Genomic DNA, 16,013 nt, shown 5'->3' with positions numbered 1-16,013 from the left:
TTACCAGCAGCTGGTTCTTCAAATGCCAGTCTCCAAAACAAAAACACTCAAACGCCAAGCGGACCCCCTGTAGATTGTAACAACAAGCACATCCTCACTAAGCCCTTACTCGAAAAGGCAAGGGCTAAAATGGATTCTATCTCACTGAACGAAGAGGGGATGCTTGAAGGCAAAAATAAGTGGACTGCCGTGCTACGAGTGCTCAATGAAACGGTAGCAGAGAATGGCCTGGGCGGGGGCCCTTTCAACTGGAGTCCATCTTGCATCAAAGCTATCGGCGATCAACCCTCATATATGCGGAATCACATCAAGACGATCATACGGCTTCACAGCATTTCAGACGACACACTCAGACTGCGTCCTCCCATCGGAACATCAGACATGATCGAATATACAATCAACCGTGTCAAGGAGGTGCTTGAGCACCCCTACCGACTATATCTACATAAAGTTACCACTGTGCGTCTAATTTCGTAGCTTCATGACATCTTTCTGACAGATATATTAGCTTGCAGACGGTTCCACACGGCTCCTTTTTTTCCAGGCTGACATTTTTCTGAAGTCCGAGGTGGACTACATATGGCTAGGTGGTTTTGCCCACCTACTCAAAACAAAAAACCTCGATGTCGCCTTTGCAACAGTGGGCGCTGGACTTTGCTGTTCAGTGATGGAGAATAAGGATGGTTTTTTCACTTCACTGACATTTCAAGTTGCAGCGTTTTGAGGCGTTTACGACTATGCCATTGGACTTATGTTGAAGATTTGGGAGGACCCTCGTTTGTGTGCTGATCACGTAGCGCTACAGGACATGCTTATTGCCTACGGTAACATGGTATATTGTACTGTATCAAGTAATTCGCTTCTCATGTAGGGCCCACTGATCACTTGTTGTTTTGAAGTTACATAGTGTGATTTTAGATGTACTTTTTGGCGTTTTTTTATTCTTTTCTCTGTGTACTACTATCAGGCCGTAATCTATGGTTTTGTCTTATCTTCCCCTCCTGATAACACGATATCTATGCCTGATACCATCTCACCCTCGAAATCTGATCTTACCGAAGCCAAAAGTTGGCTTATGCAAGGTATAACTACATTTGGTATGTTAATATGACCTGATGGGGAACATGTTGGCATTTTCTGGAGCTATACTATATAGAGCGAATTTACAAGAGCTTTTAAGCCTGACTAAAAATTAGATGCTGCGCCGTGCCAAGACGATTTTCAATCACAGGACAGTTCCACGATTGCCATAAAACTCGGAGATGAAAGAGTCATATGACAGCGTCTGACTAACGCTCGACATCACGCTATTGGCCATCGCCGGTGCCTAGATCTCGACGAGTCTGTTGCTGCGGTCCCGACCGGTTATCAACATTGACGCCGTATCGAACGCTTACTTGCGACATAGTTGTCATCCTATTAACTGCACAATCATGTCTTCTACAACACCCAATCAGAATTTCATTTCTCGAACACAGAATGGAAACATGACATGACATTCACACAAAGCACACTGACAAGCCCAAACTCGATGGTGGACACTAACTACCCTTGTACAACGAACCATACATTAGCATTTGACAGCATTCTCAACATTCTATGCGCCATCACCCACCCTCCTCCCCCTCCTCCACTTCAAACGCACAGCAAAACCTATCCTTATCCATCAACACAACACCCTTCCCATCCGGCGCCCACTTCATCTCCCTAGCTTCGAATTCCTCTATCATCCCATCCAAAAATGAATACAAACCCTCACTGAGAGTAAAGCCACTCACTAGCCGGAATACCCACACACTCCGCCACATCCTCCCCCATCTCCCCCTCTCCCTCCCCAACCCACTCATCGCTCCACGTATACATACACCCAGCACCACAGCACATCGCCAGGCTCCCTCTCCGCACCGGATTCCATTGCGCTGCCTGGACAGCCCGGGTGTGGGACAGAACGCACCGGAGGCGAGGGTTGAAGGGGGTTGTTGCCGATGATGCCGATGAGGAGGGTGAAGGAAACTCGTAGATGTGCACCGCCGTCGGTACGTTTTCTACCCGCACAACGTCAAAAAGCCTCGAGTGACGCGAGACGCCAGGACTCACCGTATCGCACGAGGAGAAGGCTACCGGTGATATTCCACTCCAGCTGCACCGCGCCTGTTTTCGGGTGTGGCTTCGTAGGGTCTACGCGAAGCAGGGAGAGCGACTGAGGGCCAGGGAGTTTGTCGTCTTGTACGCGGGGAATGAGTGAGAGAACGGAAAAGGTGGGGAAGAGGGCTTACAGGAGAGGAACCCACGACCCTGCGTCGCTTCTAGCCAATTTGGAGGCTCGCGCCATAGGGTCTGCGACCAACTTAGTGCGTTGCGATAAACCGTGCATGAGGTACTCACAGCGCCTGATGGGATCCTAGAGGACAACTCAAAGGTGACAGCAGGCGACCAAGTGAGGGAATCGAGGATGTATATCTAGGGGGCGTGAGATGGGCCAAGGGATGGGAGAGGGGACGTACCTTGTCGTCCCAGCCTCCGACTGCTAAGAAGAGGCCATTTGGATGCCATGCAGCGGATCGGATACCGAAAGCGGGTTCGGGATGAGGGGAGAAGGAGGCGCGGATGTCGCCAGCGAGGGAGAGGATGTATAGCTTGTACTACAGACAGTGAGCACGTATGTGGAGGAGGGGACAAGGACGGACTTGGAGTATGCCTTCCCATACAGCGAGGTGATCGCCTGTGGGGGAGAGGGCGAGGTTTGCAAGGTTTGATGTGGGGAGGGGAAAGTGCTGTAACGGGATTGGTATGAGTGATGGTGGGAAGGAAGGGACGTACGCGGACTAGGTTGTATGCATTTGCAGTGTCATATACACCAAGAGTGTCTTTTGACTTGTGACGTTCAGCGAGAATGAAATAGCGTGCGTCGGAGCGGAAGGCGTAAGCTGAGAAAGGAGAGATGACATATTTTTGGACTGATGACGAGATGAAGGATGATTACCTCGATCTGGGTGCAACGGGAACTGTAGATAGTTAGCGGATGCGGTCGTCAGGGACCAGACGGTCACTCTCAGCTATTACACATCATCAAAGCAAGAAGCCGGGTAACCGAAAGAGACGCACCCCCCACTCCGAAAAACAAAGTACAGAGCGGCCGTCGGGTGCCCAGATGGCGTTGAGGAGACCCTCGGCGCCAGCCTCGATGCGTGCGGACCAGGCGTCGTCGCGCAGCTTGAACACGTCGACGACGCCCTTTTTTGCGGATGCGGCGAGGATGTACTCAGAGTCGGGGGACCAGGCGACGTGGGAGATGGGGTGTGGGAGGGGGGATGGGTTGATGAGTCGGGATGTGGGTGCTGGCGGGCCTGTGAGCCATGTGCGGGTGAGCTGGAATGAATCTGCACGGCGCACGACGAGTCTGTCAGCGACGGCGTTGAGGATGAAGTGGGCGCCAGGCGAGAAGGCGACGAGCTGGCTTGACTGTCTGTAGATCTCTGTAAAGTCCATCCTGTCACAGCGGTCACAGTGATCTATGTCAGATCCGTTAGTCACCCCACTGTCAGTCCCCATCTCGTCACTCATGCGATATGTCGGACCTCCACACACTTAAAACAATCCCACTCCTTTCCTGCTCCCCCACCCACAATGGACGACTCTGCATCCAGTCATTCCACCGTCATCCAGCCAGAGCAGCTTCAGCTCCAGCCTGCAAACGACATCAAACACCCACAGCATGATCCCTTTCTCGTCCGCTTCGATCCTGATGATCCCGCAAATCCAAAGGTCCTCATTATCTTTCGTTCTCTCCCTCTCCCACCCTGACGTCCCCCCCTAGACCTGGTCAAGGCTCAAGAAATGGTATCTCACCCTCGCAGGCGGTCTTCTCGTCCTCAATGCGTATGTCATTTCCTTTCATCCCCTTTCTCTATCTCACTCCCTGTCCAGCACCTTTTCCAGCTCCGCGCCCTCTTCTATAATACCAGAGCTCCAAGCCCAGTTCGGCTTCTCTGAAGAAGTTGGCACACTTACCCTCTCCCTCTTTGTTGCCGGCTACTGTGTCGGTCCTCTCCTATGGGGTCCCCTCTCAGAACAGTACGGTCGCAGACCTGTCTTCATCGGCACTTTCTTTGTATACATGGTACGTCTCTCCTCCCCTCGTATTTCTATCCGCTCACCAACTTTCCCCAGTGTTTCCAAATAGGCTGTGCTCTCTCCAACAACACTGCTTCCATCCTCATCTTTCGTTTCCTCGGAGGTACATTTGCAGCCGCTCCCCTCGCAAATTCTGGGTCCGTCTCCCTCCCCCCTCTTATATTCTTCTTTCTCACTTGATTGCAGTGCCCTTATATCTGATATATGGAACGCGAACGAACGAGGTACCGCCCTCGCCATCTTCACACTCGCTCCCTTTGCCGGCCCCGGTATAGGCCCCACCGTCGCAGGCTACGTCGTCGTCGGCGGCCTCTCCTGGCGCTGGCTCTTCTGGATCCTTGCCATCTTCGTATGTCGACCTCCCCTCCTCCTTTCTCTCACTAACACATTCGCATAGGCGGGCGTTTGCTGGCTCCAAATCGTCTTCACCATTCCCGAGACCTACGAGTGCGTTGATCTGCTATCAATGACGTAGCTATCAATATACTAACCTTTTGACGTCCACAGACCCATCCTGCTCGTCAAAAAGGCTCAACAGCTAAGAAAGTCGACAGGCGATGACCGCTACTACGCCTCGCGCGAAATCGAAGTCGTCAGTTTCGCAACCCGTGTCGAGAATATCCTGGCGAGGCCTTTTAAAATTCTCGTCCAGGAACCGATGTTGATCGCTATTACTATCTATATGAGTGTGCGTCTCTCTTTGCACGCGATGTTGTTTCGTGAGCTGACAATGGGTTTATTTCATTTATTTGGGTGCAGTTCGTGTATGGATGCTTGTATCTCCTGTTCGAGGCATACCCGATCGTGTTTACGATAGCTCATAATTTGAACGCTGGCGTATCAGGCCTCGTTTTCCTCCCCCTCCCAGTCGGCGGGGCAATAGCAGTCGCAATGGTACGTCTTCCCCCTCACTCTCCGCCTCTTCCCCCCATCAAAATAGCTAACCCCCCACCCACAGTACATCCTCTTCATCAACCCCCGCTACGCCCGCAAAGCCCAAGAATGCGCTCCCAACCCCGTCCCTCCCGAGTTCAGACTTGAAATCGCGATGATCGCGGCGCCCTTCTTCACCATCGCCTTTTTCTGGTTCGCGTGGACGAGCTATCCGAGTATTAATATGTGGGTGCCGATGATGTCTGGGCTGTTGCTTGGGTGGAGTATTTGTTTGATTTTCGTGAGTTTTGCTTTGTTTTTGGGTTGTGCCCTTTTCGGAGTGTGCCCTTCTTTTGAGTAGGCGGGTTAGCTGATAGATTTTTGGGTTTTGATTTTATAGCTTGCGTTGTTTAATTATATCATCGATGCATACCTATTCGTCGCCGCCTCCGCCCTCGCCTCCAATACCGTTATCCGCAGTCTTTTCGGAGCAGGCTTTCCCGTGAGTCCCCCTCTCATAACTTGCGTCAAACTCATTATTAACCAACCTCCCCACCCTTAGCTCTTTGCCACGCAAATGTACGACAAACTAGGCCCCCAATGGGCCTCTTCCCTCCTCGGCTTCATCGCGCTCCTGATGACTCCCATCCCATTCGTGCTCACTAAGTATGGTCCGGCGTTGCGGGTCAAGTCGAAGTATGCGCCGTCGGGGAAGCCTGTGGTAAAGGAGGCATCTGCTGTGTGAGTGGGCTAGTAGAGTGGGATTGAGTGAATGGAGCGAGTAGCGTGGGTAGCGTGATGTGGGGACGAGAGGGGAGGGGAGTGATTTAAGAAGGCAGTGATTTGAGAAGGGGAAGGATGACGAGCTTGGATTTGGGAGAGAATCCGACTCGTTGATATCCGATCCACCGAGGACCTTGATACCGTGTGTGTCCGCTGTACCACGATACCCCATCAATGCTCAACACCACCACCCCTACTCGATGCTACAAACGGCGACTGCGAACGGCAGTATCAACTACAACTGACGTTTTATGATGTTACGATCATAATGGAGAGCCCTTTATTAACTAATACATCCTCTAACCGGAAAAGCGGAAGCGGAAGGATGGAAAGCGGAATTTGACACACTATGCATTATAACACTATCACACTTCGAGTGGATGAAAATCAACTTAGAGCGGTACCCATGAACTAGGTCATTCCGTACCAACACTGTAGACCCCAGAAAAGGTGATAATCACCTGATAACCTGATGAATATCAACAATCAACTACAAACTGGCTGATATTCGGTGCAGGGTGATTTATGGGTGATTTAATAAAACTATGTGAAACTCAGCCGCTGCCCAAGAGGCTATAGAAACGACTTTATTATTTACCTAAGTGAAACTACAATGGATGTTAGTTTAAGGTGATCTCTAATAAATATAATGTAACATACCTCAGCCGCTGCCCAAGAGGCTATAGAAACGACTGAGGTATTTTTATACTAAACCCCCTACTACTTATAGTCGGAGGTGCTACTCGCTATAGTATAATGACTCCTAGGAGAACAATAGTGACTCCATGGAGTGGTGGCTATGCTCCATGGAGAACAATGGCTGCTTCGGCAGAGACCGGGTTTATCCAGTTTTGTCATGATTTAAAAATCACCCGCTGGCAAGTGATAATCACTCGGATTGGGTGATTTTATCTTTATTCAACTTTCGAAACAGATATAAAATGTAGCTAGGTGATATTCACTTTCTGTAAGGGTGATTTTCATCACCATGTGTGGGCACAGTGTCGGAAAAATCCATTTTTCCATATCAGACCTTTTGGAACCTTGCACAATATTATTCAGCCTGACTGCCTGACAGGAGAATCAAAGAAACAAATAAGGATCAATCAGATCAGGATCAGACCCGATATAAGTCATACAAAGCTACAAGCTGGCTGGATTATGCCATGTTGGACATTAGGCATCATCTTGCGAGGACTTGGAAGTGCGGACAAGTCCATCTCCAGTTCCAAGGCTGTAGGCTTTACATTGGTTGGAATACATGATGCAGACCACCAAGAAACTCAATTGCCATAGTGTAAGAACATGTCTTTGTTAATAGTATCATTCAAGCAATATAAGCCTCTTTCATACTAAATGCCTTGATGATGCAAGCTCCGTGGATGAAATACTGCAGTCTTATGATGACTGGTATTTAAGGTAAATATAACGGAGTGCTCTCTCTGTCTTCATGATGGTTAGCCGCAAAGTCAGGTTATGGTTTCTTTGTTGATTTGGTTGTGAGTCTTGACTTCACTTCGACCTTCAGCGCTTCAGCTTTGCTTATGATGTATGGGCTCCAATATTTTGCCATACATGCCTTATAAATCTGGCCTTCCAAAATCTGAATTTGAGACATAGTCCCCCATTCTTCTCACTTGACCACCATTATGTCAAAGTACATTGATATGTCATCTTTACTGATATTAACAGTAACACAGACTAACACGTTGTACTATAGCCTATTATTCTTATTTTTTGTTGATGGTTTGCTCCCAACTGAATTAGACCCAATGGCTGGCACTTGAAGTAAATCATCAAAGCAGGAATGAATATCATGGTATGGTTAAATTGTTATCATTGATACTGTTAAGTTGTGACAAGCTTTTCAAGACAGAATAAATTTGTTATGTCGTTATTATAGGTTTATAGTAATATACATTGTACTTTGCTACTGCAGTATCATCGAACCAATGATGATACAATCAATTTACAAAAATGATATTGATATCCGCAAATATGGGAAGCTAGAAAAATCATCTACTAATTGCAAAGATATTGGTTGTCTGTCTGAGCAGAGTCATTGTGCGGATACCGCATATTTGGTCAAGCAATGAGTAACATGCTGGTATTCATGATCACGTCTGACATGGAAAAGCTTTATTCATATCTGGTCCAATAAGGCCTCTGTGCAGTCTTTTGCACATTACTAGATCCATGATTTCCTTATGACCTTATCCAACCTTATGTGGCTTGACAATTGAACATGGATTTTTCCGACAAGCTTAAAAATGTAAAGGTCTAATATACGCATATGTTAAGAGTGATTTTCACCATACATTTTAAGTGATTTTTCTACCTACAACATGAATGTTTCAGTCCGAATTGCCTTCGTAGACAGTGTGAGCTATGCTACCACTGCGATCAATCAAAGCCCATCTTGAATCTGCAGGCACCCTTCCAACAACACATTGAACATAAGTAATGTCGAGGACTATTATGAATCCTAGTTTTGAGTAATAGTTGTTCAATGAATCACAACATTCTATCTCACAGGGCTTGATGGCAGCAAATATAATAATGGTCGGCTCAGCCAACTGTAGGGGACAAAGTAGCTGGCACACGGACAACAATGATATGATGGAGCTGTCCAAAAAATGTTTTCTTCTTGTAGAGTGGAGTGCATTTGCGTTGGTGAGGGTATTTATCAACCAGTGCCTCAAACTGTAAAATATTATTCATGCAAAACTTGATGGAATGAAAAAGCATTTACCCTCACAAATGTTGCATCCTGCATATCACCATGAGCTTTTGTGAGGGCAGCTGCAACCATTGTGTCTCTGTTTTCCAAATGCCTGACTTTGCCCCATTGTTCAACATGCTGTGCTAAGTCAAACCGTCCTAGAACCACCACTGTTGTATCAAAGCGTGTCACTATAGCTGCCAGGACTTTCTTCCATGGAAACAAACCCAGCTGACCTTTGTGGCATGGCAATAACAAGACACAAGACAGATCTACAAATAAATCAAAGTTCTGCTATGGAGTGCCATTGAATGACTTACACTGTGGATGGCTGAACTGACCAGAATCTCCAGGTGGTTTTTGCGGTAATAGTTCTTCTGCAATGTTGTAGATCAGTGCGATGTGCATAAGCTGAGCATCATTGATTAGATATTGAGCTATACATGTATACGGGTGTTGTTGGCTTTTAATTGCTGGTTGTAGTCGCCCGCAAAAGTGTTCCATGGGAAAGGCCCACAATGTCCAAATGGGGCCCGAAGCTTTGATGCTGTTGACAACATGAAGTAGTGTGTGGACTGTAAGGGTACATGTACTCAGGCGCTGGACAGAATATTGATAGTAGTACCCAGTTTAGAAAATTTAACATAGCGTAATAGAGGCGTATAGACCCGGTCGTACATTTCAAATTTCTCGACCCAGTCAACAAATTCAGCTTGTAGTGTTTGAATATCCTGTGAGGAAAGTTTAAATTGCAGGCAAGTATGAAGTAGCTTGACAAGATCAACAAAATGGTTAAAATAAAATGGATAAAATACTTTTGATTCTGGAAGGTCCAATGTTAAAGGATTGTCGCAAAAATTGGTTTGAGCATATATGACCATGTTGCAGCCTTTTGCACATTTTCAGGCCTGATGGATTCCTTATTTGACCCAATCTGGCCATATTTGGTTGTGTCAGAGTACAAAATGCATGAAAATGTGCAAAAGGCTGCGAAAAGCCTATATATGGTAAAACTAATTTTTGCGACAATGGGACCCAAGTAGAGTGTCCAGAAGGACCACAAGTTGGCTGTGCAACTAGAGCGGTCATGGGGATGAAATCTGGCAGATGGGCAGAATATGCTGAAGGAATTGTTGCCCCTGATTTTGCAGTTGCTTTGCCTATGGCCTCCCATACCTGTTTGTCTATGTGGTAAACCTGGTTTCCTTCATCCAGTCCTGTCATATCTGTGCCGGAAGACAGAACTCCGGAATCTCCGAAGGAGACATTCCTCAAGTCTCAACCTCCCGAACCTTTGGTACTCTCGGGATTACGCTCCTTGTGTCCTGCCGGTTGGCATAAGTGTTACGATAACACATTTTTGGACCTTTAATTTTCATTCTCCTCTTTAATCTTTTACTGTAGTTTTCACACATTGTGCCATACGGCACTTTCCCTTTTGTTCAAACTCCACTTTCTCGTGCTGTGCTGCCTTTCTTTCTATTTTAGATACAAGTCTCTCACACAGTGGAGCTGGTCACACGGGCTGTGCCCATGACATCATCAGCCACTGCCTTCATCAACTGTATAGTACATATGTACAAACAGACCTGTAGTATATATACCCCAATAGATCAAGGAGACTCAGCAAGTCCTCCTGTTGTATCCTCACAACTAACTTGTTGAAGCCTAAAAGGTAACCACTCCCTCATTATTATCTCTATAGTTGGTTCTAGTTGTGAGCCAGAGTAACTAACTCTTGGTTGTTACAATAACCCTGTGCCCCATCTCCACATGGTACTCTGGACATCTGCCCCAATCCTCCTACATCAGACTTTTAGTCCACCATACATTTTCCTACGTACATTTTTGTGCTCCTCATGGACTCTGTAGTTTAGACCTTATGGTACACTCCTTGCACATATGTTTCCCCTTTGCTAGATAATTGTCCGCATGGAACTCTGTACCTACATTATGAGTTACTCCTTAGGAGCTCCCATTTCTCCAACAGTATATAAGTTGTAGCTCCTGTACTCTGTTCCTGCAGTTTGAATATCAACTAGATTCCCTCGCCTTTTTACAAGTTCCTTTCTAAGTTTTCCGGTCCTTCTACGAAGGGCCTTTACTCTGCTCCTTTTTCATCCTCTACTCTCATCTGTTCATTCCGATGAGTTAGGGACTAAGGTCTGCAGAAGGATCTAGCGCATGAGCTAAGTCATTCCCAACCTTGTACTCCACTACTTCTCCACTCCACCCCCGCACTCCAAAACTCTGTTACTCCAAAAGGTCACAGTTCTGACAAGTCCCTTGTATTTGCCAGTCCACAGATGTATCAAGTTGGGTATGATGTTTTCCCATACAAGGTGCATGAAATTGTATGGGAAAGAGTTTGGAAAGGATACAGATAGAAGATATCCAAGAACTGACAAACTTTTGACACTGTATTATTTTGATAAACGCTCAGCGGCTGTATGCGCTAACTGAACTTCTTGTCCCTGGGCAAATATCTCCTCGTGCATTTGTAGGAGGAGTTCAGTGAGATGGTACCTTCAAATGGATGAAGACCCATTTGCATCTGGATGGTTGTGGCAATCAAGAGGAACATAGTAGGCTTTTCCTTGAGAACCTAGTAATTGAACACCCAGAATCTTGCAAGTGTGGCATAGAGAGAAACCATTGTGCCCTTTCATCTTCATGATCATGGAAACTGCCAGAATATCTCCTGATATTATTAGCAAATATGTGTGAAGGGCAAATATAGTCGCAGCAACGATATTAAAAGTGTGAACCCTAGCAGCTAGTTGAAGAAGCTCCTCTACCATAGGCCATATAAATGAATCAAAATCTTTGGGTTTTGATGGTCCAGGTATAGTTCCTAAGCAGATAATGAATTCCTTGAGAAACTGTATGTCCAGAGGGAGATTGAAGTTGTATAGAATAATGGGCCAAGTTGTTGACTTTCAACGGCAAAAAGGAGCAAATCCATCTGTGGCTAGCCCTAAGGCAATGTCTCAAGGATCTGAAAAGTGGCAGTGAGGTAATGTATTCCTGCCTATAGTCACTTTCTTGTTCAGCAACCCTCGGTATACAAAACCGTCCATCATGTCGCTAATAATTCCACATCTATGAGCATGCTCTTTTGCTCGATAGTTCATCTCGTACACTAAATTAGGATTCTTGAAGAAACCAACCAACCGAGGAATCAAGGGAATATAGATGAAATATTTCCTTGGTTGTCCCTCTAAGTAGTGTGATGTATTGCAGTGAGGACACTTGTTGAGTGAGGAGTTTGGCCCAACAAAACAGCAACAGGAATTGACACAATAGTCATACAACACTGGTTTAAATCCTGAAAGGAAGGCCACTCATTGTGTACTTTCCTTCCAACTCTGGAGTGGTTCAGATGTAAATACAGATGCCAGTTTATCAAAGGTGTTGTTGTTCATGTGGGATTTGACTTTGAGTGCAAAGGCACACAGGATTCACAGGTCCGTATCACTTAACTCATCAGCTAACATTCAAGTCATCAGTGTTTGAACTCAATCTCAAACTTGATCAGCAATGCTCACCGACAGCACAGATTTCCTGTTCCAAGTCCAGCCCTAGCTCTTCCCAGAAAGGCAGTCCCGACGACCCTGTATCTGATTCACTCGCCAATTCCATGGAATCATCCTTGTTATCACTGCTAGCAGCCACAGTATTGTGGTCATGGACCCCTGGTATTGTACTGAGATCACAGACAGCATCCGATAGTACCAATTTGACCATATTCGGAGGAAGCTCACTCTGATCAACATTTCCTTCCCACCCTATGTTTTTGATCATTGTGGAATCAATGTTGTGAGCATGGGCTGATACTGTGGTTGGATTCTTCTGCAACTTTGTTTCTGCACTACCAAGATGTCGTCTCTGCCATGGAGATGATGCTTTGATGCTAAGTGGTGCTTGGTGTAATGCATGGTGATGATACTCTGTTTGTGCACTAACTAATTGTCTACAGCAGATACATAATTTCTTTGCTGTATGCTGGCTAGCCATATCAATTGAAATAAGTCTGAAATGTAAAACATGAGTCACATCCCCCGTAAATGAGTCAGCTAGAAAGACAAACAATAAACTCACTATGAACTTCTTGCACAGTACTATTGCCAGCTTTAATGGACACAATACATGTCTGCTCGGTACAATCACAATGAATGATAAAAAGAGGCCAGGTAGAAGTCAAGCCAAAGAGTGTTGATGGACAGCAAACAAAAAACACTTAGTCACAGTAGGAATACCGGCATACTAGCAACAAAGTGACCAACTTACCAAGTTTCCATGTTGAGTCCAAAGTTAGCCAATTTAAAGTCATCATACATTTGCTGCACTGACCTGCATTTCACTTCATAAAATAGGTATATCACTACCCATTATCTACACACCTGACACCAGCATTGGAATTCACCACTGATCTTAATTGATAATGACCAAGTTAACAACAGCAATTTGGCAAGAAGGCAGACAGGCTCTGAACCTGCGTCAAGAAGTAGGGCAACAAAGGTTACCAATGTCATCAAGCAAGTCTTACAGGATAAGAATACAGAGCTTGAACAGGAACTGGCTAGACTTAAAGGTGTGTTCACCAGTTATGGTTTTTGCAGGTCACTACAGGTCAGGCACACCAAATTTATTCGTAGGAGAACTCTCAAAGGCAAATAAAGCTCAAATAAATGCAGAAAATGCTAGATTGGATGCTGAGAAATCAGCTGAAGAGGCTAGATCAAGAATGTTGGAAAATAAACACAGAAACAGTCCAGTTGATGAAGTGCCATATACAATTCTGAAACCAAGGGCTTCCGAGTTGTACACAGGCAAAGACAGACTAAGGAGGGCTATGGGTTTGACAGAAAATAAGAAGAAGTATCTGTGTATCCAGGTATGTATATCATTTCTCTTATGTCCATCCTGTTGATAAAAATGTACTTCTCACCGGTCTTGCCTTGCAAATTTAGAATGAACAACAGTTGACCATCTGGGATTTAGTATACCAGCCATGTCTCAATATGCGGGCCAATTTTTGAAGTCAACCTGCAAAAGAACTAGGAGATTGATTTAGACTGGTGACTTAATGCAATTATAGGCAGAATCATTTACAGACAGACATTGTTGTAGGCAAGATGCTACCACCCCTATTTGGCACACTTTCAGAATGATTGGGCTACCTCAGAATTGATCAAACAATATCTCAGTAACTGGGGCAAAAATGAGTCACGCAAGGAGAGGAAAATGGTGGCTAGCACTTCACCACCAGATACCAATTACCTCAAATATGAAGGGGAGCAGGAACAGGAGCAAGAGCAACCACAAGATGGGGAAAATACCAGGAATATTGATAAGAATTGGGATTAGAAATGCTTATTTTTTTTTTCACTTGATAATGCAATGTATTTTACTATCTCCACTACATAATAGCAATGCATTGGTATATTTTGACAATTTATTGATCACTACCAAAAAAAAACAGAATAAATGGCCATGCAATGAGAATTAGTTCAAAAAACAGCCTGCAATAGTTGAATAAACGAGGTTTAGCTTTCGGTAATGTTGTACTGGAAGAGAATTTGAACTGGCAGTGTAAGATATAATTAGATATAGTTCTGACTGTCTCAGAGAGCTGAGGCAGTCAGAGCTGTGGTGCAACAAATGTAGCAAGGCTGTGGCTGTGTGATTAGTAAGTGTAAAATTGGAGATACTGTAGTGTAAAACTAGATATGGTTGCTGTAACTCTAACAGAGAATCCCATCCCAGTGAAAAAATGTTCCTGGGATTTGGCTATGGAAAACATCTTCAAATCAAGGAAGAGAGCACGACATAGCTTTGCAGCCTCTTTTTCTCCTAGGTTCCAACCATCCCTTTGTAGGACTTCAAACCAGTGAGTACTGCGATTGGTGGATATTATTTGGTGAAGTTGAGTGATTGTCTCATCAGGGAGGTTAGAGGTATCAATAAAGTTGTCGGTATTAGGGCCAATACTGAAAATTGCTTCAAGGCTGGATTTACCATTTAAGGTGATATCTTCTGGATACTGAATAATGCTTGTATCTATCAAAAGATGTGCAGGGTTTTGACTTGCTTTTATGTTGTCAGATGATGCATCCATGGAATGGGGTGCTCTCAATTTTTGTTTGTGCAATGTCACACCATTTACATATCCAATCAAATGAAATTCTGTCAGCAATAGAGGCATTATTTCCTTTTGTGCTCCTGTCAAGGTCATGGTATGCGGACGGGGCGTTGAAAAATTGGGTGGTATTGAGGGACTGGAGAACAATGAAGTATGATGGCTGTTGTGCAGCCGTGTGTCCCGGGGAGAATCTGGAGCCACACTCACTGCAGCAGCAAAGAGACTTTTGAGGCAATGTTGTCTATGAGCCTGGAAGCAATGATGGGAGCTGCCTACTTGGATGGAGGGTGGTATAATGATAGTATCCGAATTCGCCTGGCGGGGAGTTTTGGGCCAGCTCAATGTTGGTATATCAACTGCGGAAACCCTGCAGCAGCTTCTTAACTTGTGTAAATGGGGGATGGCAATTTCCTATAACAACCAAGAGTTAGTTACTCTGGCGCACACAGGAACACACTATAAAGGTAGTGATGAGGATCTACGGGCATATATTAACAACCTGGAACAGGGAATGAAAGCACAAGGTTGATGGGGTGGTCATTTTGGTGCGATGGGTGTGGGCGCGACCATTCAAAGGCATAGAATCTCATATATGTAATACAGCGGACACTGTTAGTGTATAGTTGAAACAGCTGCAACTGGTAAGTTGGTAAGTTGGTGCATGTACGGTCTAGCATTCTAGATGACGTATAAGTATAGTTTCCCAAATAACATTGAATCCAAATTTGTATGAATCTGAATTAAGTTACTATGTATATGCACAATCTTCAATCTGAAACTACCCATATTACTAGGAGACTATGCAAAAACTTCTACTTAGCAAGCTATAAATAAATTTTGTGAGCCTTTCAATCATCTCCATTTCCAAAATTTCCAGGGAGAATTCACTAGCTCCTTCTAAATCCTTTCCGGTTCAACAGTGTTCAGATCAGTATATTTCCTAGGGCATTTTTGATAGGAACCTACATCAGGTACAGGACGGGAGGGGGGAGACAATTGCCAAGGCCTAGCTTGGCTTTTGCAGAATATGGTATCACCTCTAGGAACCATAGAAGATAACAGCTATCTCTCTTTGGCCTCCATTAGCCATTGACATCTGTAGTGACACACCTTTTTTCTTCAGTGTCCAAGTTCTTGTTCCATATTTGTATTGCATACATGCTGTTGCATATCTTCTGCGGTAGTTTTTATGGTGCTGAGAAAGGTTAATTTCTATCCTTTTTTGAGCATGGATGAACTGCATATGTGTTAAGCATTCACGTAAAAAACAAGACAATATATATAAAACTAACTGACCATGATGAGATGATGGCAAGCCCAATGAACAATTACATCTATTCACATTCTCCTGCACAG

General features: G+C 45.0%; 5 protein-coding genes across 5 annotated transcripts; 2 read left to right on the top strand and 3 right to left on the bottom strand.

Annotated features, from left to right (window-relative positions):
• Window positions 1–1,478: 1,478 nt before the first annotated feature.
• SERLADRAFT_444465 (uncharacterized protein) lies at window positions 1,479–3,489 on the bottom strand (the record flags this gene model as incomplete). The annotated part of the gene is made up of 10 exons (XM_007312719.1): window positions 1,479–1,723; window positions 1,779–2,045; window positions 2,098–2,223; window positions 2,277–2,337; window positions 2,386–2,460; window positions 2,505–2,642; window positions 2,688–2,774; window positions 2,821–2,927; window positions 2,984–3,056; window positions 3,106–3,489. The coding sequence occupies 10 exons, from the start codon at window positions 3,487–3,489 to the stop codon at window positions 1,608–1,610; spliced, it is 1,434 nt and encodes a 477-aa protein (XP_007312781.1).
• A 138-nt stretch (window positions 3,490–3,627) lies between these two features.
• SERLADRAFT_359037 (uncharacterized protein) lies at window positions 3,628–6,348 on the top strand (the record flags this gene model as incomplete). The annotated part of the gene is made up of 11 exons (XM_007312718.1): window positions 3,628–3,765; window positions 3,818–3,879; window positions 3,928–4,120; window positions 4,171–4,271; window positions 4,321–4,483; window positions 4,532–4,581; window positions 4,642–4,822; window positions 4,894–5,028; window positions 5,093–5,308; window positions 5,408–5,509; window positions 5,570–6,348. The coding sequence occupies 11 exons, from the start codon at window positions 3,628–3,630 to the stop codon at window positions 5,750–5,752; spliced, it is 1,524 nt and encodes a 507-aa protein (XP_007312780.1).
• A 1,796-nt stretch (window positions 6,349–8,144) lies between these two features.
• SERLADRAFT_404866 (uncharacterized protein) lies at window positions 8,145–9,393 on the bottom strand (the record flags this gene model as incomplete). Its single annotated transcript, XM_007312717.1, has 8 exons — window positions 8,145–8,366; window positions 8,398–8,493; window positions 8,543–8,670; window positions 8,749–8,784; window positions 8,833–8,923; window positions 8,956–9,059; window positions 9,138–9,243; window positions 9,328–9,393. The coding sequence occupies 8 exons, from the start codon at window positions 9,391–9,393 to the stop codon at window positions 8,145–8,147; spliced, it is 849 nt and encodes a 282-aa protein (XP_007312779.1).
• Window positions 9,394–11,973: 2,580 nt separating this feature from the next.
• SERLADRAFT_432554 (uncharacterized protein) lies at window positions 11,974–12,316 on the bottom strand (the record flags this gene model as incomplete). The annotated part of the gene is made up of 2 exons (XM_007312716.1): window positions 11,974–12,002; window positions 12,061–12,316. The coding sequence occupies 2 exons, from the start codon at window positions 12,314–12,316 to the stop codon at window positions 11,974–11,976; spliced, it is 285 nt and encodes a 94-aa protein (XP_007312778.1).
• Window positions 12,317–12,811: 495 nt separating this feature from the next.
• On the top strand, window positions 12,812–13,882 carry SERLADRAFT_404865 (uncharacterized protein; the record flags this gene model as incomplete). Its single annotated transcript, XM_007312715.1, has 4 exons — window positions 12,812–12,825; window positions 12,976–13,106; window positions 13,171–13,409; window positions 13,646–13,882. The coding sequence occupies 4 exons, from the start codon at window positions 12,812–12,814 to the stop codon at window positions 13,880–13,882; spliced, it is 621 nt and encodes a 206-aa protein (XP_007312777.1).
• Window positions 13,883–16,013: the final 2,131 nt, after the last annotated feature.

The sequence above is a fragment of the Serpula lacrymans genome (genome assembly GCF_000218685.1).
Source record: "Serpula lacrymans var. lacrymans S7.9 unplaced genomic scaffold SERLAscaffold_1, whole genome shotgun sequence".
NCBI classification, from domain to species: Eukaryota; Fungi; Basidiomycota; class Agaricomycetes; order Boletales; family Serpulaceae; genus Serpula; species Serpula lacrymans.
This window is presented reverse-complemented; position numbering and strand designations above follow the sequence as displayed.